This window comes from Stegostoma tigrinum, chromosome 29, assembly GCF_030684315.1.
Source record: "Stegostoma tigrinum isolate sSteTig4 chromosome 29, sSteTig4.hap1, whole genome shotgun sequence".
Classification (NCBI taxonomy): domain Eukaryota; kingdom Metazoa; phylum Chordata; class Chondrichthyes; order Orectolobiformes; family Stegostomatidae; genus Stegostoma; species Stegostoma tigrinum.
The window spans coordinates 39,273,940-39,300,394 of NC_081382.1; the positions used below are offsets into that span (position 1 = coordinate 39,273,940).

General features: G+C 40.5%; 1 protein-coding gene across 4 annotated transcripts in view; it reads right to left on the bottom strand.

Annotated features, from left to right (window-relative positions):
* The window catches only part of usp20 (ubiquitin specific peptidase 20), a 50,924-nt gene extending 26,565 nt beyond the window's left edge, over window positions 1–24,359 (bottom strand). For 2 of the 4 annotated variants that reach the window (XM_048558722.2, XM_059638402.1), the window contains exons 1-11: window positions 24,229–24,359; window positions 21,096–21,193; window positions 16,476–16,529; window positions 13,681–13,743; window positions 12,258–12,389; window positions 11,864–11,966; window positions 11,590–11,659; window positions 10,633–10,746; window positions 9,165–9,243; window positions 707–1,142; window positions 149–286 (exon numbers count right to left, since the gene is read on the bottom strand). In XM_048558722.2, coding sequence (XP_048414679.1) covers window positions 149–286; window positions 707–1,142; window positions 9,165–9,243; window positions 10,633–10,746; window positions 11,590–11,659; window positions 11,864–11,966; window positions 12,258–12,389; window positions 13,681–13,743; window positions 16,476–16,529; window positions 21,096–21,176 — 1,270 coding nt within the window. In that variant the 5' untranslated portion in view covers window positions 21,177–21,193; window positions 24,229–24,359. Of the gene's footprint in view, window positions 1–148; window positions 287–706; window positions 1,143–9,164; window positions 9,244–10,632; window positions 10,747–11,589; window positions 11,660–11,863; window positions 11,967–12,257; window positions 12,390–13,680; window positions 13,744–16,475; window positions 16,530–21,095; window positions 21,194–24,228 lie in introns of those variants that run through there. The other 2 variants (XM_048558723.2, XM_059638403.1) reach the window with 2 other exon arrangements.
* Window positions 24,360–26,455: the final 2,096 nt, after the last annotated feature.

Sequence of the window (26,455 nt, forward strand, 5' to 3'; positions counted from 1 at the left end):
GAGATGCAAAAGTGCTCAAGATAAATAATAATAGTACACACAAAACAAAGAGCTCTGAACCAACATCAAAATTTCCCGGTTTAAAAAAATCAGTTCGAGAAAAATAACAAGGAAATGATCATTTTTAAAATACCAGGGAGAAGAGTACCTTTTTTGAGAGAAAACGATGACACCGCTCGCATTGGACTTGATCGAGGTGGACTGGTGGACAAATTGGAGTGAAGTTCTTGGTGGATGGGACTGCAGGACCGCGATGTGCAATGCATGTTTATGTCATTGTCAGGCTCTGAGAAAGATAAACAGCAATCAAGCTAAATAGATTATATTGCATTGCCTCTCAGCAAAACTTGCTGCACACCGTACATTATAGTCAACTTTACACGAGAGCAGGGAGCCACATCGTTCAACTGACAAAAAACTCAGGATAGAAAAAAATGATACCCATTGTCTGAGTTTCAATTCCGAGCTCTGCTATAACCTAGAATAAATATTCACAAGCATTGAAGTCCTATGTTTCTCTCCATCAAAGCACTTACAATAAGTGATGCCAAAGGACTGGCTCTAAAACAACTGTTTCTAATAGCAATACACCAAAACATGCCGAGAACATATTAACACTGAGGGGCGTGAGATTCTGAGTGCAAACTGATTCTCAATACTCTATATAAAGTCAGAAAACACATCTTAGAAACATTAAACAGCACACCTGGCGTTTTGCAGGAATTGTTGGAAGCCGTGGAAGTGGGAGCATCTCCAGAACCTCCAGCATCTCCAGAACTCAGAGACGTGTCCACATCCGCATCTTCATCAATTGCATCCACTGTCCCCAATCTATGGTGTCCACATGAAAATTTTCTGTCTTTCTGCCTCTCCTTTTCTGAAATTCCTTTCCCGCATTCGTCCTGAATTAGGAGCTCAGTCTCAATTTGCTTCTCGGCAGTATACCTGCTTCTGTTCTCCCCTTCCCCTTTGTCGCTGCTTGCGCCAGAGTCACAAGACAGAAATTCGTCCTCTGAAGGGCTTCTGTCACCATCACGCTTTTCATCCGTGTCACTTGAGCAATCAGAGTCTCGCTCAGACAAGGGTTCCTTAAGTTCTTCGTGGAGTTGATCCATCAAACAGCGGAGAAATTCCTGTGTATCCTACAAAGTCAAAAGTGGTGCAGGGATGAAGCTCAAATAAAACAGGTGGTGACAACTCTGCTGTGTTTATAGACATTGACTTGACTTTGAGATAATACCCAACAATCCATGGGAAACTAGCAGTTCAAATTATCAGTACTGCAAAATTTGGAGGAGGAACTCTAACACTACTGAGCAAACAGGGGTTTCTGGTGGCAGGAAGTGGTTAATGCAACCATTCAATCATACGCAAAATTCATTGATTCAAGACAAGAATTAAATTAGTTGTTCAATCATGACCTGTTCACAAATGGTCGATTCCAAGTAGTGCTGACCAACCAAATAGTTCAACACCGAACTGATGGATGTAAGGTTTTGGTCTGGTTAGGCGCTAACATATTTCTTCATTCGCCACGTTACAAAATATACTTTATTGGCTAAAAAATGCTTTAAGGTATCCTGAAGGCAACATAAGTTTTTCATTTTCAACTGACACTTCAGTGCAGGGCTGACAGAGGCTATACATCAGAGGAAATGACTATTACCAGGGGGCATAAATTTAAAGGGGATTGGAGGAACGTATAGGGGAGATGTCAGAGGTAGGCTCTTTACACAGAGTGGTGGGCACGTGGAATGCGCTGCTGCAGTGGTAGTGGAGTCAGATACATTAGAGGCATTTAAGTGACTCTTCGATAGGCACACAGACGGTAGTTTAACGTAGGGCATGCAGGATAGTTTGATCTTAGTAGGATGGTTTAAGAAGGGGTGGACGCTAGGAAGTTGTTTCCATTAGGCGGGGAGACTAGGACCCATGGGCGCAGCCTTAAAATTAGAGGGGGTAAATTTAAAACTGAAATGAGACAACATTTCTTCAGCCAGAGGGTGGTGGGCTTGTGGAATTCATTGCCGCAGAGTGCAGTGGAGGCTGGGACGTTGGATGCCTTCAAGGTAGAGATCGACAAATTCTTGATCTCAAAAGGAATCAAGGGCTACGGGGAGAGTGCAAGGAAGTGGTGTTGAAATGCCCATCAGCCATGATTTAAATGGCGGAGTGGACTTGATGGGCTGAATGGCCTTACTTCCACTCCTATGTCTTATGGTCTTATGATAATAGGTCAGCACATCATCACGGGCCAAAGGGCCTGTACTGTGCTGTACTATTCAACGTTCTACATTCTACGGATGCCCTTCCAATTAAGTTGTTTTGAAGATTCACACAGAGTGAGATGATTGTGTGGATCAAGCTGCCAGAGGAAGTTGTGGAGACTGATTCAGTTACAACATTTAAGAAGCATCAGGATGGGTACATGAATAGGAAGGATTAGAGGAATATGGTTCAAATGCTGGCAGATGGGATTACATTGATTTAGGATATCTGGTCAGCACAGACGAATTGGACCCAGGGGTCTGTTTTCATGCTGTACATCTCTGACTGTGTGTTATCTAATTGGTTGGATATACACATGTTGAACGAAACATTTTTCAAACACAGGACACAGCAGAAAAAAAAACATCGCATTTGCAAAAGAACACAGGCTGCCAGATAGAAATACTGAGATGCAACATTTAGAACAGTCACATGACTGTAAAAATGCTGTTATTTTGACAGCCGTTTAGAGAACTTGGCTCAGGTTTCTCATTTTCTCTCAAACCTTTCTCAATGTTTGCAAATTGAAAACCCAATGGAAGACTATTATTGCAGGTCGAGGGCTCTTAAAGGAGAAGTCTAAGTTTACATCACCGTCTCCAGCAAAACAGGATCATACCTGACCTAGCGAAAGAAATTCCAGTATTGATAGCTTGTGCAACGAGTTACAGGTGCACACCAGCATTTTGGAATTTGGCCAAGGAGCAATTATTCTTGAGATAATGTTCTGGATTTTTTTTTAAAAAGAAGAAAACATGTTATCCCTGATTTAGTGGGAGTTGAATGAGTTATTTTTTCAAAAACGTTACTGGATAAATCTGCACAATTTAGCACTTTTTGAAATTATCTTTGCACCTTTGCTCAAATAAGATTTTTGCAATAAGTTCTTTGTTTTGTTATTTTAAAAGAAATTGGTCAACTTGTTCCTGATACAGAGTGACACATTGATAATTCATATATTGACAATATCAGTTCCTTTCTAAATTCAAACTTTGTGGTGACCAGTGGAGGAGTGACAGAAGGAAAGGAGTCAGTCCACCCTTCCTAATGATCATTAGGGGAATCAAGGGTTACAAAGAAAGGACAGGAAAGGAGACAGGAGGACTGTCAGGATCAGCCATGATGCTATTGAATGGTGAAGCAGGCCCAATGGGCCAAATGGCCTACTCCTGTTCCTATTTCTTACAGAGTCTTATGGTCTTAACTGGGATAGAACAAATCAATAATACTAATTCAATCATCCCTCGCAGCTGCATGTAAAGTATCTCATTACACTACTTTGAGGAACAGCAAAACAGAAAGAATCTTGTCATTATGACATGTTTGCTTGTGTGACTTTGCTGGGTAAAATTCTGACCTCTGTATGCTTTCTGCATTACAACAATTCCACTTCAAAAAGGACAATCTTACATTGTCTGTGCACTTTCATAGATGAATAGAAGATCAGAAGGTAGGAGCAGGAACGGGACATTCTAACTCAAGCCAGCTTGATCATGCCTGTGTCAGTGAACTCCACAGGCTCAACCCCTCCCCACTGAGGTAATTGTCCTTATTTGATTATCTTAATGATTCTTAGCTGTAATTTACAAGACTTTAAAAATTATTTGTTTTCCTCCCCCCCTTCACTTTTTAAACAATTTTCTTGCCATCACTTAACCCATATCCCTTGAGTAATACTGGCCTTCCTTAGGATGATTTTTATCTCTTTTCTGCCTTGCCTTTGTGCTTTTAACTTTAAACTATGATTTTAACTTCTGGTCTCCATCGCTAATAAAGAAACCACTCTAAAGTGTTATAAATATTGCACAGGAAGGAGCAAATGATCTACTGTGCCTTAGCCAGGTCTTTGCCAGAACATCTTAAAGAAATTTTACTGCCCTGCTCTCTTGGCATAATGCTACCATTTCCCTTATTTGGTTGCAAGTTGCTAGGAATAAAACGTATTTAAATAGAAGAATACACAATAACTACAAATTTCCCTTTTATTCAGCTATTCACAATATATATTAACGATTTGTACAAGGGAATAAAATGGCATCATCTGCAAACTTTGCAGTTGATGCCAAGTCGGGTGGGAGGGTGAACTGTGACAAAGACGCAGAGATCCTTCAGCATGATCTGGACAGGTTGGGTGAGTGGGTAAATCAATGGTGGATGCAGTTTAATTTAAATAGATGAGAGGTTATTCACTTTGGAAGCAAAAACAAGGTGGCAGATTACTACGCTGAAGGTAAGCATGCAGGTGCAGCAGGCAATAAAAAAAAGCAAATGCTATGTTAGCCTTCATTGTGAGACATTTCGAGTAGAGGAACAGGGATATATTGTTGCAGTTTTACAGGGCCTTGGTGAGGCCACACCTAGAATTCTATTGCAGTTTTGGTCTCCTTTTCTGAGGAAGGATGTTCTTGCTCGATGGAATGCAGTGAAATTTTACCAGGTTGATTCCAGGGCCAGTGGGACTTAAGTATGAGGAGAGGTTGACCAGGCTAGAATTGTTTCGTTGGAGCTCAGACGAAATGAGACGACTTATAAAATTCTAACAGGACTAAACAAAGTAGATGCAGGGCGTGTCCAGAACTGGAGTCACCGTCTGAGGATTTGGGGTAGACCATTTAGGATCGAGATAAGGGGACATTTCTTCGCCCAAACAATGGTGAGCCTGTGGAATTCACTACTACAGGAAATAGTTGATGCCAAAACATTGAATGTATTCAGGAGGTGGCTAGATATAGCACTTGGGGTGAATGGGATCAAAGGTTATGGGGAGAAAGCAGGATTATGCTACTGAGTTGGACGATCAGCCATGATCATGATGAATGGTGGACCTGGCTCAAATGGGCCGAATGGCCTCCTCCTGCTCCTATGTTTCAATGTTTTAATTGCACAATATTTCAGAGTACAGCCACATTTTTTAAAAAATAACTTGTAATTATGACAGAAAGCAAGTTGAAATGGAGTATTATCATAATTCTCAGACAAGGTAGATCACAGTAAGATAGGAACCTGGTTATAGTGAACCTTGTCATGATTAGGATGATGCCAACTATTTCAAAGGATTTTCTTGTTTGAAGCACAAACTACAGCATGTGTACATTCTGCAAACAACACAGAGCTGTGAACTAAACAGAAACAAAGTGATATAATAAAGAACTGCAACAAAAGCAGAACACAGCTCATGGAACAACTTATTCTCCATTGGGACGTTATAGCCTCAAGGTCTCATATTCAGTTCAATAACTTTAAAAGCTGACCATTTTGTTTGTTTTCCATTTCTCGCACATTCCCTCCCCATGTGAATTCAAGTCTGCGAGTGAGACATTAAAACCAACAAATAACTACCTTCTACCATTAAACTCAGTTCAATACTTGTTTGTTTACAAATTTGTCAAATGCATTTTTTAAAAAGTTCATTGATGGGAGGAGAGTGTCGCTGGCTAGGCCAGCATTAAGTGCCCATCCCTAAATCGCCAGAGGGCAGCTAAGAGTTAATCACATTGCTATGGGTCTAGAGTTACATGTAGTCAGACCAGGTAAGGATGGCAGTTTCCTTCCCTGAAGGACATTCGTGATCAAAATGGGTTTTTCTGACAATCGACAATGGATTCACAATCATCATTAGAACTCTTAATTCTACATTTGAAAAAAATTCAAATTCCACCACCTGCCATGGCAGGATTTGAACTTGGGTCCCCAGAACATCTGTCCCATAAAAAAAAATAGGGAAAACAACAAGACGAATACTCAGCAGAAAATATGCATTGCAGAATCTGACAAAGATAACTTTTGTTATTCAATCCAACACAAACTGGTTCAGATCAAAGTTTACTGTAACAATGAGGAAGCATTATTTACCGAAACAGGGTTTTAAAATTAATTTAAATAAATTGCTCACTTTTGTTTTCCAAAGTTCAAAAGAAATTCACAAATCTGCCTTCATCCTCCATATCTACATGATTCGAGGTCTAGGAAGATGTATAGCTATTCTGTTGTGATATCAGCAGGACATGCAATTGCACTTCCAGGTCCTCTAAGAATAACAAATAGCATCCAATGCAGAGAAAGAAGAAACTGTCGACACTGGATGAACACAGCAGGCCAAGCAGCATCAGAGGAGCAGGAAAGTTTGACGCTTCAGGTCCAGACCCTTCTTCAGAAACTTTCCTGCTCCTCTGATGCTGCTTGGCCTGATGTGTTCAAGAGCTTCACACCGTGTTATCTCAGCATCCAATGCAGCTCATTTCTATAACTTCACAGGGCAGCATAGGTCAAGCTGAGTTAAGCGTTAGTTCTGTTGTTTGTCATCATGCTCAGTTAATGGAACAATAACAGCTTGAAACAATGGCCATGTGTTCATTAGGACAGACAAACTGCTGAATTTGGAACAGATGGCTGATGATAAACATCATGGACAAGGAACAATTCTTCAGAATATTTTGAGCCACATAAGTGGATAAAACTGAACACAGCCACAGCTCAGGAAGATTTCCATCAACTACAAAGCAAGTTATCAAAATTAACTTCTGTCTGTGCAACACAAAGGAGAGTTGGAAAAACACTCCATCCACCTCCAGTGTAAAGTGCTGGCTACGAGCAATAAGCACTGCGTGATCAGTAAAATGCTCAAACGGATGCTTCATTACAACACCATTTGGCTGGATCATTTTTACAAATGATCTACAGATCAGTTATGTAGATTCCCAGCAACAGGCAACATGTTATATACAGCACAGGTGGGTTCTTTCATATATCCCAAAAGCAACAAATGAAAGGCAGGCTTAAGACAAACGTTAGTAAGTTCTGTAGATTTTAAAAAAAAATTGTAGATCAACAGCTGCAACAGGCTGCAATGAAGGGCTGTTGAGAAACATATGCTGGATTTTACAGTGAGAAGGCAACCAGATTAATATTCAGAAAAAAATGGGCTGAAGTACCTTTCTTACAAGAATTGATCTTCTGATCAAAGCTTTTATTTTAATGGGTTTTTAAGCTGCCATCCACTGCAACAACAATGCTCCATTTTTAACTTTTCATCTGAAGCTCCAAACTGAAGGACAACCTACATCTGATAGTGGGTCATACTCTGTCAACAGTGAAATTTTCAGTCCAACAGATTTTTTAAAAAAAGATCCTCTTATAAGGTTTCCATTTTTGCACAATTCTAAACCTTAGATATCGTATAACTATTTACCAGTGAAAAATTAAAGAAACTAAGTTAAAATAAGAAACAATTATGTCAGCACATCTGTTATACAGAGTTGACACATTCCATGCTAATCACAGTAACTCCACTTCTGCAAGAATAGTTTCCTCTCTTACTTCTCAAGAAGCAACAACAGAGATGTGTGTAACGTTTAAGTCTAAACACCAAGGAGGCTAAAGGCACACATTTGTGACCTAAAGGATACAAATAGGAAGCGGAGAGAGATAGTGGGAACTGCAGATGCTGGAGAATCCAAGGTAACAAAGTATGGGGCTGGATGAACACAGCAGGCCAAGCAACATCTCGAAACGTCAGCTTTTGTGCTCCTTAAGATGCGGCTTGGCCTGCTGTGTTCATCCAGCCCCACACTTTGTTATCTCAAATAGGAAGCTGCTTGTAATTCTGGTTCAGACTTTTATTTTTACTTTACACAAATGTTATGAAAATGTACACATCATTGCTCTTCCTGAATTTGAGGGAACTACAATTCTATGTTTCCACATGGGAGTTAAATAATACTTTACAATTACAACACTACAGTAAAAAGACTGGCAATATCCTTATAATATGCTTGATGTTAGTTGAATACATACTTCAAGAGGAGAGTTCATTGAGACATGATTTCAGCTTAATTTCTCAGGCAACAATGGCGCAATGCATTAACGGTGCAGGGGTACATGGAGAAAGCAAGAATATGGTATTGTGACAGAGTAATAACCACAATCCTAAAGAATAGTGGAGCAGGCTTAACGTGCCAAATAGCATACTCCTGCTCCTAGCTTCTATGTAATAAGAACAATTGAGACCTCGAGTTGATACCAGACACCCACAAAAACTGGCTTTCACTTAGGAAATGAACATTGAGATGAAGCATGAACCTAGCCCTTATAGTGCAGAAAAGAAGCAAGGAGGATATTTTAGTCAAATGTGGGTAAAGCACGATGAGACCAAGCACAAGTGCTAACATTAGAAATTGGCTCCTTTTGCTCTGCAAAAACCAATTTACAATTGCCTCAAAGAGAGATCTGCAATTCTATAGTGAAATAAAAAGCTGGTTAATCAATTTTCATTGTCAGTTGAAAGTAAACAATGACTAAAACATCAGGAGAGTGCACATCCTTCTTTGGAGAGTGCACCCGATAGGACAGGCAAGACCTAGCTGTACTGATGCAACCCAAAGATTGCACTCTCCCAGTGTAACATTTGCTCATTTCTACACTGAAACATTAGCCTAAGGTGTGGGTGTTCAAGTCCTGGACTGGGAGTTCATTTCTCAGTCTCATAACCCAGAAGGGGAGTGAGCTGTCAATGGACAAAGCTGACATTCAACTGACAAAACAAAACAAAGAAATGAGAGTGCAAAATGGCACTGTAAGAACAAGAATCATGCGATGTGAATGAATGCTCTACGGACCTATGGTTATAGAGAGAAAGTAGCAGGTCACAAAAGAATGGTAAAGTTGTAGGAACAGGCAACTAGCTGGGCATTAAATTTAGTACCAAAGAGTACTTTCATTGAATTGAGAAGATTGCAATCTACTCCAGTAATCTAGCGTAAGTGGGATTGATAGATGAGATAGCTTTCCTCAACATACTTAAGGGTTGGGAGACTGAAGCACACTACTTTTATATATAAATTTACACAGAATATTGTCATACTATTTATTTCAAGGACACATGATCTCTCCTGCCTTACCTGCTGTGCGTAGCCACGAAACATTGGATTAATCAACTTAATGCCATGGGCAAGGCTTGTCGGAACAACATAGCTAGGACTGCACAAGAAAGAAAAATTAATTAATTATAGTGAAAGCATTACCAGTCAATCTTACTTGATACAATAAAGTCTCTTCCTACGCTATACATTTACTTCTATCTGATACATACTTCAGTCTCTTGTTTTTTTCTCTTTGGTTCTTACAATAAATGTGGTGCTAAATATTGAGATTTACCCCTTAAACCAGATGTCTTCTCTTCAGCCTCCTGCTACTTGAGTGCTAAGCTGGATTCTTCTTTGTGGATGAGAGGACTCATGATACGAAGTGCAGTGCACAAAGATAAATAGTGACCATACAAATAATCTGTGGGTTATTAGCATCTATACTACCACTCAAAGTAAAAACACCATTTTCATTTCCTACAGCATTAAAATTCCACAAGCCAACAAAAACATTTGCAAAGAAAATAAACAACATACAGATACAGTCACCACATTTTATGTTTCTACTTATTAGGAGGGTCAAGTGCAGACAACTGAACACTTGCCTTTGGTCATTTTAACTCAGGAACTGCATTAAGTTAGGATAGGTACAGCACAAGTCTAAATAAAATTTCCCTACATGGTACCAAAAATGGTTAAATGCAGAAGAAAAGCACAGTTTAATTAGAGATTCTCATACAGATGATCTCCCTGAACAGAGTGTTGGTTCAGTTCTAATTAAAACTGTTACACACACGTGTTGAAGACGTATGTCAACTGAAGCTGGTTTAGTACCATTCAAGTGCATTTCACCAAGTAATGTTGCCGGTCAAAATCTATTTTAGATTTGATTATAAATTCAAGAGCTATAAGAAGAATTTAAAACAAGAACTTCACTATCAAGCAGAAAAGAACAGAGGGTTGCTTGTATCACTTAGGCTAGAAGTTTAATATGCAAATTGGGAGAACTTCACAGGAGTGGCTTTTAACAATTTTCAGTTGCAAATTGGCAGAAATTCACAGGAGCAGTTTGTAACAATATTCAAAACTCTCAAGTATATTGCGTTATTCTAACATATTCTGAAATTCTCAACAAGACTTTAAAAATAGATTGGTTAGAATGTGCCAGCAAGCAACCTTCTTTGCTCAGTGTGCATCCACTGGTTGTCAAAACAACCAGGTGAAATCTACTTAACTGACAAATTGCTATTGCAATCTAAACAGGAAAAATTCCTCTTTTCAGTGCTGTACACTCATACATATTTAGACTGACAAGCTGATTTAAAATACTGAATAGTCTCCATTTATTCAGACGACATTCAAGTTACAAAAGCCATGCAAATACACAAAAACACACTGAGTTCAACAAACAGTGTTGGCTTACCTCTCTAATCTAAAAGCAACACTTTAGCACTGTAACCTTTGTATGAAAATAAGTCTATCTTTATTATGGTATGGTACATACCGTTTTTTGTGCCAAAGCTCAGAGATCAGTTTCTGGTAGCTTTTACAAAGAGCTGGTTTTTTGTCTGTACGAACCAAGCCTACACACTCCAAGAAGAATTGGGTGAGTGGTGGACTGCAACAGGAAAGAGGTTACGCTTTAGAAGATGATGGACGGTAACTGATCTAACATCACACCAAGTGACAAATTCAGTCCTACAATAATGCAATACTAAATAAACACAACCAGCTTTAAAGTTCTCAAGTTTCAGGCGCCAGAAATATAGGGGCTTTATTAATATAACAAATTGCAGTTGAATGAGGGAAATAAGGCTAAAACAAAGATACAAGTCTTCATCACATAAAGGTTTACTTGTCACATTTTAACTACACATCAAGTCAGTTCATGAATTAGATAAAAACAAGTGCAGAAGGTTGAATAAGCTAGATTCATCTGCCTGAACGTGCAGCTAAAGATGGTTTCAGGATTCATTTAGCACAGGCATCAATGAGGGCACAAAATTGTACAACTTCTTGTAAACTTATAGTCATGAATACTATTTGCCATAAAAGTGACAGTGTTTTGTTTGAACTGTTTTAAGTTGCATCACAGAATATAATGCACCATCTGAAATGGCAGCAAAAGCAGATTCAATTGCAGGCTTATACTGAAAGGGCAAGTGAGAAAGACTAACTGGAAAGAATTAGCACAGATGTGAACAGCAGAATGGACTCCTTCAGTGCTGCGTTGTTCTACGTGACGTGATTCTTATGGAAGACCCTGACTCAAAAGTATTGCTGCATTCAGGAAACGAATGAGAATGGAAAATGCATTTCCCACCATTAGACCATTCTCCCAGTCTCAGGAAGCACTATTGGCTCTGGATGAAAATCCCATCAGAAAAAGGTCACACATTCAGTTCAGTTTTCCAGTAAATTTAATGGAAACAAGCTAGAGTCAGTCAACAATTTGCCCTACCAATTGGACAAAGCCTGTAGAGCAGCGTTCATGTAGCAGGAGTTTCCGATGTTCTTCATGCCCGTGAGCCCTAGCATATAAATTTGAGGAGAGAAAGTAAATTAAAATGAACTGCCAGAAGTCAACTTTGGGGGTGTCAAGACAAACACATTTGTACACAAACTGGATGCACGTTCGTACTTTCTCTTAAGGCCAAAAACTGACTTATAACATAGTATCTACTTTAAATTTTTTCTGCTTCGTGGACATTTCGCCCGGTCTGCAACCCTCTTACCTCTTGGTTTTAGCTCATCCTCCTCAGACTCTGATTCTCCCTCATCTGCAACAGCAATGGGAACAGTTTTGAGTGGATAACTGCCCAGCGCGAAGCCAGGGCCCTGATGATTAAAAACAAAATTTCACCTAGTTACTGCAATGCCTCTGACAAAAAATATTAACACTCAAGTACTAGCTTAAAAATACTAGCTTGCACTGTTGTACACAGCTATTTTTATATTACTGACAGACTGAATACCAAGGCTCTAGCCAGGATGTCCAGCTACCCCGGTCGATCCAGAGTAAAAATGCACCTCTGGGAAAGTTAGATTTCATTATTTGAGAGTATTTATGTGAAAATAAAATCTGATATTTAAAACAGCAGCACTAGTCATCCTAACCCTATGCCCTACCTGCTCTGTTGATCTGCTTGACAGTGCTGGGCTCGGTGCAATGGATCGCTGTTCCAGGAAAACTTCCTTCTCACACGCATAACACCATACTCGGAATGTAGTCAGGTTCACAGTCAAGTTATGCTTCTTAGCCTGCAGCAGGAAAAAAACAATTAAATTGAGCTGACTAACAAGGTAATACAAGTGGTGGAATCTCGAGGAGAGGCAGTTTGTGGAAACTTCCACAACTTTGCTTAAAAATAAAATTTTATAAAAGCTCCAAAATAGTCTGTGTTCCTTCATCACTTTTGACAGTGTCACTGCACTGAAATCAAACAGATTGCTTTGGCTCCCAAACTATCCCTCCAATCCCAAGTGTAAAGAATTGAAAGATCATTTTAGCTTCTCCATTCTATCACTTTCAGTTCTTTCTACTAAACTGAGGTTTAAACAATTAATTTGATACAGAGTTTCTACATTCCATATTTCTGCCTCCAGCCCCCCAGATACATACATGGTATGGAAGCATGCTGATATGTAACAATAGAAATTGTCAAAAAGAGAGATTGCTGTTCTCTTGAAAAATGGACAGCATTTTGAACGTGCACTTCAAAAACGGCATCTCCAGCGAGCTTTTCTATCTTAGCTCCTTGTATTCCTTGAAAGTTATTTATTGCAGTTCATTTTTAGCTAGGTTTTTAACTTTTATATCCTTTTCAATGATTCTTTTTCCTCTTTTTGAATCACTGAAATCTCGGTGCTCGTAAGCATGTAGCAGACAAAACAAGAATGGCGATAATCAGACAACTTGGAAAAGATTCTGAATTCTGTTTGATATTTAAGTATTTAATATGATAATTGGAATACTTAACAGCATGCCCCAAAATTAAGATTTAATAAATATATTCAAACTCCACTGAAGAGAATTCTTCCAATGACATCTTTGTATTAAAGTCACCATCTCTAATAACTAAAGTTTGCAATCATTAAGAAGTTTGAACCTCAGGAAGCAAAGACCGCTGATCAAGACGCTGAAGGCAATATCCCCTAATACTGTTGAAAAGTAAGTTGCAAAAATAAAAAATGACTCATACGGCGAGACAGCTAACACCATAGCTACTTCCAGTCAAATCCAGTTCCAGGGCTATCTAACACTCAGTTATCAATAATATGGGCATCAAATGTTGAATGTTTTTGGTCAGATCACAAGAATGGTTGAGATCAGGAGACCATTAGGAACACCAAGAAACGAAACAAAATGGGAGCAAAAGGGAGAAGGATTTTGCCACTTATTTCCAGCAATAAATATTTATCCGCCAATGGAACTAAAGCATCAATATGGTCATAATTATTGCAGATGTCTACAGCAGAATCTTTTCCCTGCCTTCTCGCAAAGGAAAGAGGAAAAATGCAATCTTTTCCTCTTTACTAAGACCATAATTACCTGCGAATGCAATGTGCTGTGATCAACATATGACTCCCCACATCCTATGTAGGAGCAGCCATTCTGTTTGAGAAGGAAAAACACAGAAATAAGCAAGCAATACATTTCTTTATAGAAACACAAATAAAATGGCTTGAAATACAATCAGAAAATGAAAATATTAATGCTTTAATAAGATGTCTGAAATCAGAGTTACACCTGCTTTGGTCTCCCAGAAGGCAGTTTTCCCTCAGCAACTAACTTACATTTTTAAAATTCTTGAATCCTCCCCAATAATATCTTCTCAACTTCATTAGATGCACTGAACTAACAAATTGGGAGAATAACTGATTCACACATTTCCACCATCGTTCTTCCTGTGGCAGTCAGAGAGGTACACTCATAAGCATATTTTAGGGCTTCAAACTGTTCTGGTGAATATATATATCCCTGTTGTTGGGATCAGTACCAATGCACTTGGTCCTTTTTCTCCAGAGAGAGAAAATAGCTGAATATGTATTTACCCACCATTTCACACAAAACGGATTACCAAATGTTTTACACATAGGCCTTTTATAGGAAGCCAGCTTCCCTGGCCTTAAACCAATGCAGTTTTAAATTCAACATACAAATGGTCAATATACACTTGTGAGAAAATGCAAAGGAAGAAACAAGACTACAGCGGGACTTTGATCAAATGGGCCAACAGGCTAAGGAGTGGCAGATGGGGAATAATTTAGATTAATTGTGAGACGCTGCAATTTGTTGAGGCAACCAAGGACTTATACAGTCAACAGTAGGACCCTGGGGAGAGTTGCTGAACAAAGAGACCTGGGAATGTAGGTGCACAATTCTTTGAAATTGGAGTTGCAGGCAGACAGGATGGTGATGGCAGCATTGGGCATGCTTGCTTTCATTGGTTAGTGCATTGATAAAGGGGTTGGGACATTAAGTTACGGCTGTACCAGACAGTGGCAAGGCCACTTCTAGTACACTGTGTTCATTTCTGGTATCCCTGCTGTTGGAAGAATGTTGTTAAACTTGAAAGGGTGCAGAGAAGATTTGCAAACATGTTGCCAGAGTTGGAGGTTTTGAGCTACAGAGACAGGCTGAAGAGCCTGGAAATTTTTTCCCCCTTTGGAGCAGAGGCTGAGGGGTGACCTTACAGTGGTGTAGAAAATCAAGAGAGGCATGGATTGAAAACATCAAGGACTTAAGTTGATATTCAAAAGTTTAAAACAAAAACAAAGTTGCTGGAAAAGCTCAGCAGGTCTGGCAGCATTTGTGAAAGAAAAAACAGAGTTAACGTCTCAGGTCTGGTGACTCTTTCTCATAAACTGACGTTTTCCCAGTCACCATCAGTTCTATGCAGAAAATAGGGAGTAAATGATAGGATAGAGCCCAGAGAGCGAGAGCAAGAGAAGACAACTGGACAGACAAAGGAGTTGTTAACAATCAGGTTGGGAGGGTAAAAAGCTGTTAGTGAGTAACAACAGGGGGTGTGTAGTGGTAGGCTATGTGGTAACAAGGCCTGGTGTGGGGAGTAGGGGCTGGGACATGGGAGTGTTTAGACCCTAACATCATTGAACTCAATATTGAGACTGGAGGGCTGTAGCGTCTTCAAGTGGAAAATTAGGTGTTGGTCCTTCAGTTTGCATTGGGCTTTGCTGGAACACCGCAGCATGCCAGGGAGTAGGGCGGTGCGTTAAAGTGGTAGGTAACAGGTAGTTCAGTGTCTTTGTTGCGAGCAGAACATAGACGTTTTGCGAAGCAGTCGCCAAGTCTACGCTTTGTTTCCCCAATGTAGAGGAGACCACACTGTGAGCAGTAAATGCAGTAGACTAGATTCTGGGAAGTACTGGTGAAATGTTGCTTCACCCGGAAGTATACTTAGGCCCTTGGATACTGGAGAGGGAGGAGGTAAATGGGCAGGTATTGCTCCTTTGCCAGTTACAGGGGAAGGTGCCATAGGGCTGTGGGGAGGTGTTGGGGGTGAAGGAAGTGTGCACCAGGATGTTCCAGAGGGAACAGTCCCTGCAGAAGGCGGACAAGGGAGGGAGGGGAATGTGTCTGGTGATGGCATCTGGCTGATGGTGGCGGAAATGGCGTCTGATGATCTTCTCGATATGGATGCTGGTGGGATGGTAGGTGAGGATAAGGAGAACCCCATCGCTGTTGTGGGAGGGAAGAGAAGAGGGCGAGAGTGGAAGTGCGGGAGATGGATCAGACCTGCTTGAGGTCCCTGTCAACAATGGAGTGGGGGAATCCTCGCTTGAAGAAGAGGCAGGCATTTCAGAGGTCCCCTTGTCAAAGGTGATCTCATCTGAACATATGCAACAGAGATGGAGAAACTGAGAGAATAGGATGGAGTCTTAACAGGAAGTGGGGTGTGAGGATGTATAGTTCAGGAAGCTGTGGGAATCAATGGGTTTGTAGTGGATAGTGAAGTTCCCAGCAACCATCAGTTCTGAGGAAGGGTCACTGGACCCGAAATATTAACTGTTTTTTCCTTCACAGATGCTGCTAGAAGTACTAAGCTTTTCCAGCAACTTTGTTTCTGTTCCTGATTTACAACATCTGCAGTTCTTTTGGTTTTTATTCACAAGTTTTAACTTCAAGCTCAGGCAGCAAAAGAACATATACCCCATTTGGAACAAACAGCAACCCTTAGACTTATACAAGGATACAATGTCTGAACAACGACTATAGTTAACTTGGGATAAAGATATTGTCGTCTATTTAGTCAGCAATTATTTTCATATTAAGGGACTTCTACAAGCATAGAAACAATGGTCATAATAGAAACTACACCTTACCTGAAGGCAGGCCCATAGATTTGGTCCACCAACACCACATGACTGACATGTACCCTGAAAGGAAAAACATGATGCAATTAAGTGTAAAACCTGTACAAGCTATGAATATAACTTGGAAGAATTGTTGAGAGAGCAAAGACAGTGAAATGCCATATCGATAACAGATTTTACGCCCAATACTCAGAACAGCTTGAATTACCCCTAATGACTGAGCCCTGATGGGCACACCTGCAATAGTGGGCATATAATGAGAAAGGAAAAACTAAGTACATCTTGTACTCAATCTACCTATCCACAAGTACTCTGTCCTTCGCTACTGGTAGCAGTGACCACCACATAGACGATGCAAAGTTAAAATTCCCATCTTCACATTTATCACCCTAATACTAATCTCCTATCCCAATACATTGAGTTGTAAATAATGGTGAAAAGTTTAAAAAGAAACTAGCTGGAGCTGAGAGGTCTAGAAATCCGTCTGTGCCTGTACCGAGTCTGACCTGGGTTCATAAATAGGAAATTATATTTGTGCCACACAAATGCCAGGCATTCAGGTCCATCAAGAGAACGTCTAACCACTTTCAGTTTTCTAGCCTTCAGGGCTCAATTCAAACTGAACAATTTTAGATTGTAATTTCCATTCCCACTTTGCTTAGTTTTTCTTTGCTGTTTTGATCCTTTCCTCTTATAGAGCAGGGAGAGACAGAATTCCAGCTTTTCTCGTCACAAATTCATTTCTCATCCTCTGTTCTAAGTCAGCAGTCAAATATAATTCAGTGGGTATTTTGAAGACTAGCTTCATTGTCTTCCCAAGACCTGCTAAAGTGACAGGTGGGGCTTTTGTCTCCCAATGTACGAAACTATCATGCACGTGAATTAAACAGGAGATGGGAGTTTCTTAGCATAGACACAGTTGACAGGTTTTGAGGTTTTTGGTTATTTCAGTGTATGGGTAGGATGACAAATTCAAAAGGGAGGCAACTACCAGGATTATATATGTCAGCGGATCAGCTTTACACATTCTGTTTTTTTACTGCAGGAGCACCACAACTCGTCTATCATGCTGGATAGAAAACTGGACATCTGGTTGACTTAGCTGTAGAATGCCTTGCAAACCCTAAAGCACCAGCAGTTCAGAAGCTTGATTGCTCTGTCATAAGACAATATAATGGCTCAGTACATAAAATGTTAAAACAAACTTACACATTTTTGTTGCTACCAGATGAAGAGAAACACAGTATGAGTGGCTGCAGGAGCAATTTCTGCTGATTGCATGCTCTTAAGTGACAAGTATTTATTACACATTCACAAAACCATTCAAGATCCAGTTTTGACAAATTCTCAGTGTGGTATTGTAACTTGATAAAGTAGTACTTATTTTTAGCAATCACCAGCAAACAGCTGTTGTTCTGTAAAAGATCAGATCTTAATTTTCAGAAGTATCTAGTCCTTTGGGTCGGTATTACTGGGCACATATGAACTGAAGTAAGTTATTGCGCTAAGCAGCAGCAGAAGGAACCAGAATCAGTGTTTGTTCAGTTATTTTCTCAGCTGCCTGCAAGAAAAATTGTTCAACTTCAAACGAACTGCTGTTCATTGAAATGAAGGTGTGCGCTCACTTGCCCACCATTTTAGCAGCTCTGTATTAGGGATAAATTCTACATGATCTCCTCGTGGAAGCAGTTGCATCATTTTTAAGAATATAGCTAAATATGCAATTCCTAAACCGGTACCCTTCATTTAAAATCTGAAGTAAAATATTTGTGCATTACTAACTCATTTGAATGGCTCCTGTCGGGTAAACTTTCTGAAGCTTGCTTTTGGCAGACATGCCCCTTTACAGTGTTAACACAAAAGGTCAAAATCTGCTTCAAAGTTAGATGTCATCTGTCTCAGATGGATTAACATGCTATCAATAGAACATGACGTATGCAAAAAAGACAATCTGAATAAAATTATCTTGGAAATAACATGAGAGCATCCACCTTCTAGGTGGCCCCAGCGATGTGAACTGAGGTCTCAGCTTTTCATGATATATAAAAATGTGTAATATACACAGGTACAAAACGTAACCACATTCAAACATATAAATATGTTAACATTCATAATAAGTCATATGGATGGCTGAAGGAAGTAGTAAAAAGACACAGCAAATGAGTAAAACCATGGCCAGTGGAACTCAACCTGGCGGAAGTGCATGGTTATTCATTCTGGATCAGTGTGTAAATCTTAACAGAGACCATGGCTGTGCTGATATAAAGAGATTTAAATATGATTGTTCACAAATCAGAAAATATAGCACATTAATACAAAAAGGCAAATGGAGCATTAAAGATTAGTTAAGTCACCAATTCAGTTAAAACAGATATGAAACAGTGGATAGAGACACAAGACAAATTTAGAGAAATTCAGAACAAGGGGGTTTAACCTTAAAATTAGAGCTCGACCATTTCACAGCAGTCAGGAAGCATACTTACACTCCCAGTTTGGCGAAATTCACAATACACTTCCACAAAAAATGTGCGAGTACTTGAACAACTCCAATACATTTTTTGTTGGTCAAGGGTAGCAAGGGATAAGGAACAAAGGTGCATAAATTAGCTAAAAATCAGGCATTTTCTGATGGCATCTACGCAGGGTCATTACATTTAAATAATTCAAATTCTGGTTATTAATCACTAACTAGGTGTTCTTGATATTTTGTCCCACGTGCTGTATGCATCCCATTTTTTATAAATTATTGAAATCCTCCGGCATTGTTTCAACCGTTCTGGCTCATTTCATCTTTCGCTTCATTCAGCACTTTAACAAAAACATACATTATCTTCCTTTCAGTGGTGAAAGATGACAACCTTTAACAATTTTAATACCTCCATTCTATCCTGGAGTACGATCTGGAGTTTCCAGTGATCCTGTCATTTCAATTCTCCATCTTGCTCACACTAACCTTTATGTCCTTGGTTCCACTGTTCCAATGAATTTTAATACAAGTTTGATGAGCAGCACTTTGTCTAGCAACTGAACTTTTCAGCTTTCTAGGTTCAACTCAAACTGAACAGTTTTAGATGATAATTTTCAATCCCACTTTGCTTGGTTTTTCTTTGCAGTTTTGTTTCCTTCCTCTTGTTTCTCTTACATTTCCTTCACTCTTTTCAGATGGCAGCAATTCAGGACTTAGAAGTCCTGCCTCCTCGAGGCATTTTTTTGAAAATTCATCCCATTATCACTTGCAGGCCTTGCAGCATGAAACCTTTGGTCATTTCATCTCTCCTGTCCTCTTACTCTATCACAGCTCTCTAGTTCTCCATCCCACAGTCCAATACCTAAACCATTTATAACTTTTCCCTCATTCTGAAACATTAGAAAGCTTACTCATTCAACACAGGTTGCCTGACTTGTAACGTGTTCCCAGCATTTTCTGCTCTTATTTCAGCTAACCAAGATCTGGAATATTTTGCCTTTGTCACTTTACATTTATCGATGGGATAAGTGAGGTCTTAAATTTGCCCATTAAAAGAAATTTCCAGCAGGGTAGTTCATCTTATATTGCCTGCATTTCTCATTATTTTTGTAGACCCCACATGACGTTGTTAATGATATGCCAGAGGATTTTGTTAATTTATAAAAATGGGGTGTGTGCAGCACATGGGGCAAAATATCAAGGACACTGATTTCGTGATTAATAACTAGAATTTGAATTATTTAAATATAGATGAGAATAACATGATGCTCTGGAAATCAGATTTGCTGATTTATGTATTCTTTACACCATACATTTCTATTTTATTCCTGTTGTTCATTGGGTACGAATTGGGGAGTTTTAGACCAGATAGGTTAGGTTAACATCTCATCCACAGGATATCAATTTGACAGAAAGGAATGAAACCAGATGGCCCACTTAGTCTCAACAATGGCAAAGAGAGTCGGTTGATGCTGCAAAGCCTTCCTTACCAACATTTAGGGTTCTTCTAAAACTGGGATGGATGCCACATAGATTCAGCAAACACCATGTCTTAGACATCATCTTCCAAATCCATGATCCCTACTGCTTAGAAGGACAAAGACAGGAAATATGTGGAAGCACCATGACCCTGCAAGGTCCCTGCCAAGCCACACACCATCCTGACTTGGAAATCTATTGCAACTCCTTCAGTGTTGCTGGGCCAAAATACCTGAGGTCCCCCCATAAAATAAGCACTGTGGGTGCTCCTACTTACTATGGAAATGAGGTTCTGGTGGGAACTAACCACCAGTTTCTCCGGGGCAATTAGGGATGGGCAATGAAATGCTGGCCTAGCTAGTGATGTCCACATACCATGAACAACTTGGGGAGAAAAAAAAAGCAGCACTTTCTCAGCTCTGCAGTGACATGTCAGCCAAGATAAGCGCTTATTGTCGGAGTGGATCTTAAATTCAAAGTCTCCTGAGACAGACAATAAAGTACTACACTAAGCCAAGAATGAGACACGACAGGAACATCATCAATGGCCACACTGCCTGTACTGTTATTGCTAACATGGTAGCGCAAGAATTTAGTTCCGGCAATGACTATAAAATGCTTCAACAGCATTTCGGACTTTCTGTACTTCATAGGCATTTACCCGATAGTAGCACTCCTTTTACCTTTGATTTCTGTAACAGCTCCTCTTTAGTGATTTCTCCTACTGAATCCAGATGAGGGCAGATATCAGTAGTATCAGACATCTTCCCAAACTTCAGCACTGTAATAAAAATTACAGCTATTAAGATCAAACAGACTGCCCCATTATTGCCATTAGGCGCAGATGTAAATTAATCTGTCTCTAATTTAAAAGCAAAATACTACGGATGCTGGAGATATGATATAAAAACAATGTGCCAGAGATACTCAACAGGTCTGGCAACATTTGTTGACAGTTAACATTTTGTATCCAATTGCTCCAAAGAAGAGTCATAGTGGAACTGAAGCATTAATTCTGTTTCTCTCTCCAGATTCTGCCAGACCAGCTCAAGTTCTCCAGCACATTTTGCCTTTAACATCAGCAAGCTTATTCAACATAATAATATATTAAAAAATTAGAATAGTCAGACAAAAGGTTTGGAATACAAAATACATCCTGATAGAGTCAAACAGCACAGAAACTGACCTTTTGGTCCAACTTGTCCATGGGTCCCTTTTAAATCTTTGTCCTCTCACCTTAAGGTTATACCCTCTAGTTTTGAATTCCCCTACCCTAGGGAAAAGGGCCTTTCCCATTCGCCTTATCAATGTCTCATGATTTTAAAAGCCTCTACCAGGTCATCTCTCAACCTGCTGTGGTTCAGCGAAAAAAAAAAATCCCAGCTTCTAACTCAAGCTCTCCAATCCTGGCAACATCCTTAACTCAAAAAAAAATGTCCTGTTAGTCCTCTGCTGGAATCTCTAATTTCCCAGAATCCATGTAGCAAGTGTGACACCAACTCTATATTGTGATGTCTTTCCAAACAAAAGTCTGTAAATTTCGATGATATTGCCATTTAAATTGCAAGTAAATTGAAAATATTTCCACTTGAAAGACAACTGCAAAGTACAACATTACACAGCAAGATTCCTAAATAACAAAAATTAGAATGAGGTGAAACAGACTGCTTATCTTAGAAGGTTCTGAAGAAGGGTCACTGGACCCAATAAATTAACTCCGATTTCTCTGCAAATGCTGTCAGACCTGCTGAGCTTTTCCAGCAACTTGTTTTTATTTCTGATTTCCAGCATCCACAGTTATTTCAGTTTTTAATTTCGCTTATCAAAAAAATATTGCATTATATCTTGCTTCAGAATACAGCATCTCTGATAATGAGTGTTGTATTATACGATAATGATTAGAAAGGTGCTTTCCTTTCTCCACTCAATCACACGCCCCAATTCTTATTTGGATTACAATTCCTTGTTCGACTCACAGTTCAGACAACATTTATTGATGTGTTAATCTTGACACTCAGCAAATCCCAATTACTTAATCTTTGCGGAATTACAAGCAAATTCAGTTGTTCCCACTGTGTAGCCATTATGACTTTCTTTTTAATTAATTCATAGGATAAGAGTATCACTGGTGAAACTAGCGTCTATAGCTCAACTCCAAATTTGTCTTGACAAGGTGGTCTTAAATCAATGCAGTCCATATGATGCAAGCACACTCCAGTGTTGTGAAAGTGGTCACTGGCCTGAAAGGTGCCAGAGGAGATGGTGAATTGCTGCAGTGCATCTTACGATGGTAGCTACTGCTGCCAATGTATCAGTAGCCAATGGGGTATCAAACAAGTCAACTTCAACATCATTAGTGGTGTTAAATGCCTTGAACGTCATTGAGACTGCTTTCACTGAGACAAGTGGAAATTACTTCATTACAATCTTGGCTTGAGACTTTCAGATGGTGGTCAGGCACTGGGGAGTTAGTCATTACAAATTTCCCAGCTTTTATTCTGCTCTTACAGTCACAGTATCTAGATGGCTGATCCAATTTAGTTTTAGTCAATGTCAGCCTCAGGATACTGATAGAGGGATTCGGTGATGATAATGCCGTTGAACATCAAGGAGTGATGCATAGATGCAATCTGCTTGAAATTGGTCGTCATCTGGGACTTAAACAGCAACAAATGTCACTTATTATCCCAAGCCTGGATGTTGTCCAAATCTTGCAACAAATAGGTACAGGCTCATAGGAGCAAAATTACTGTAGATGCTGGAATCTGTACTGAAAACAGGAAGTGCTGAAATCACAGTGGGTCAGTTCAAAATTCATATCAGCTCTGATACACAGTCATCTAGGCTCAAAATGTTAGATACTGGCTTCTTCAGTGTCTGAAGACATTGCATCACCCATCAGCAAACATCCTCATTTCTTGACAGAGGGAAGGTCATTGATGAAGTAGTTGAAAATTAATTGGTGTGGAACACGACTAATGCTAAACATGAAACAATTCTCTTCAAACCAGATAAAAGTTAAAACCTGCACAAACCCCACCTAGGTTGCCAATGGGCTCAGCGAGGGACCAATGGTTCTGTCTGTCAGCAGCTTCTCCATCTCAACATCAAATCTGCTACACAGATAGCGGAACTGGCTGCGCATTTTAATTTTAACATCAAATAAGTAAAATGCTAGAAAATATTATGCAGCTCTGTTCGCATTGGTGGAAGGAGCAAAGCAAACATCAATGCCTGATGAAATCCATCACGTTTTTTTCCCTCTTGCCAAAAATACTGCTTGAGCTGCTTATTCCCAGCAGTCAGTGTACATTGCCTTTGATACTTTAGGCTTTAATAACAAAACACCTGAACATTCAGATGAAAATACACATTAAAAAGTCGGTGATAGCGAATTGGGCTGATGAAGAGGCACGCACAGACACACCTACCACCACCCCCCCACTCTGAAGCAAATCCTCCTTCTCACACCCAGACTCACAACTGCAATTCAACCCGATTCTGAAACTTACTCCACAAACGCCTGCCCGAGACTCAAAGCAGATCTCCCCCAGACACAAACACGCCCCCACAAGACACCCCTACCCCTACCCCTTCCCAAAGACCCAAACGGGGCCCCCTACCCAAGACTCAAAGTTGTGCCCACCCGCTCTCATGCTGTAACCCCCACCCCCCCAGACTGAGTGCCTAACCCAGCCGCGCCCCCTCCCCATTCAGCGCCGACACCTCAAAGCGACACAAAAGCACCGCTGCGTACATTTGCGCCGAGTTTCAAAATCCGCAGCCGGGTGCGCACAAGGAAGACACGGGGCGTACCTGCGCCTACAATGTCCCGGTGCGGGTCCCGCTTCTTCTCCCGATCCCTTCCCCCCGCTTACGTCTCACGAGATATTTTCCTTCAGCAGAGAATAAGCGGCACCGTCTCCATCTTGGGGAGCTCCAGGGCCACGGCGTGCACTCTGGGGAATGTAGTTCCCGACGGGTGGCCCGGATGGAAGACGACCTCCAACGCCATAGGCCGCCGCTGAGCCTTCTGGGAGATGTAGTTCGTACCGATGCGCCTCCCGCTTTCCCGGATGACGTTCGGTTGCTGTGGCGTCATTTGGGACACACCCCCGAGCGGTCGGATAGTGCGCATGTGCTATGTGGCCACGCCCTGGAATGTCCAGGACTCATGGGCCAGGCCATTCAGCCCAAAAAGTTTATGCTAGCAAAACAATCAGCTTCTTACTTTAATTAAAACAAAAGTCTGTTTTGAAGATAATAAAATGTGAGGGTGGATGAACACAGCAGGCCCAGCAGCATCTCAGGAGCACAAAAGCTGACGTTTCGGGCCTAGACCCTTCATCAGAGAGGGGGATGGGGTGAGGGTTCTGGAATAAATAGGGAGAGGCGGACTGAAGATGGAGAGAAAAGAAGATAGGTGGGGAGGTAGGGCGGGGATAGGTCAGTCCAGGTAAGACGGACAGGTGAAGGAGGTGGGATGAGGTTAGTAGGTAGGAGATGGAGGTGCGGCTTGGGGTGGGTCTGTTTTGAAGAAGGGTTTCAGAGATAGTAGGAACTGCAGATGCTGGAGAATCTGAGGTAACAAGGTGTAGAGCTGGATGAGCACAGCAGGCCAAGCAGCATCAAAGGAGCAGGAAAGCTGATGTTTTGGGCCTAGACCCTTCAGAAGGGTTATCTCTGAAGAAGGGTAACAGGTCTTGAGAGCTAGCTCTGCTTTCTCTCTACAGATGCTGCTAGACCTGCCAATTTTCTCAAGAACTCTCCGTTTTTCATTATTTTCCACCTTTATTCTTTCTTAGCAGGTGAATGTCACTGGCACACATCAGGCATTCTGAAACACGCATTTATTACCCATTCCCAATTGTGCTCTGTCTAAATGGCTTGCAAAGCCATTTTCAGAAATTTCCACAAGATTTGGAATGTGATTCCACAAAAACCAGTTCAGGCCAAACATTACATGATTTCAAGAAGCTATTGGACATAGGACTTGGGGGAGAAAGGATTGAAGGGTATGGGGAAAAAGTGAAAACGGATTATTGAGTTAGATGATCAGCCATGATTATAATGATTGGCAGAGTAGCCCTAAGGTATCAAAAGACCTGCCCCTGCAGCTATTTTCTATTTTTATATGTAACATAGATCCTTAACAATAAAAAGGATTTATGGTGGCAAATCGACAAAATGCAACTCAAATGGTATCAGTGCACATTGCCATAATACATATCAGTTTCTAGTGCTCAGTCTTACTTCCCGTTTTGCTTCTGAATATTTCTTTCAAATGCAGAAAATAGGGTACTGCCATTTAAAACAGCCTTTGCGATCCATCTGCACGTGTCCACTTGCACTCATGACGTACCATTGGTGAAACCATGCAGCAGTGTCAAGTCTATGTGCATGTCCAAAAAAATTTTAAACAATTGCAAACCACATCTAATCTTTGTTGTTCTGTTGTATGTTAAGGCAATCATTGATAAAAAGCTGAAGAGGCTTCTGCCATAAAATTGAAAGGAAAGTGCTTAGATTGGGTACATGTAAAACCAAGAGACAGCTCTTAAGGGAGATCAGAGTTGGGTAAATGGAAGCAAAGTGCAATGGTTCTCTTCAAACGGAGAGGATCCGTACATTATAAAATTGCAATTTCCAGTATGCTGACAATTATCCAGCCTGTCCTCCCAAATGTAATTTCTTTAGGTCTTACTTATAAAACAGGCATGTTGTTGGATGAGAGTTAAAACCAAGACTCCAAATTTAGTGCTCCACCTACTGGTGGCATAGGCCACAATTGTAGCCCTATAATATCTACGGTTAACATCTACACTGCTCCAAACCAAAACACCAGTTTAGACCTGTGACTCTTCTTCACAACCCGACTCCTCACTTTGTCCTTTGTTCTGTGGTACGTTGCTCCGATCCAGGGCCAAGAGACAGGAATCACAAAACCTGGTGCTGCTCCTGGGAACGTGGCTCCCAACCTGATCACAAAAAGTCCCACCTCCTGACCCAAGCACGGTTGGCCTCTTAAAGAGATAATGGGAAC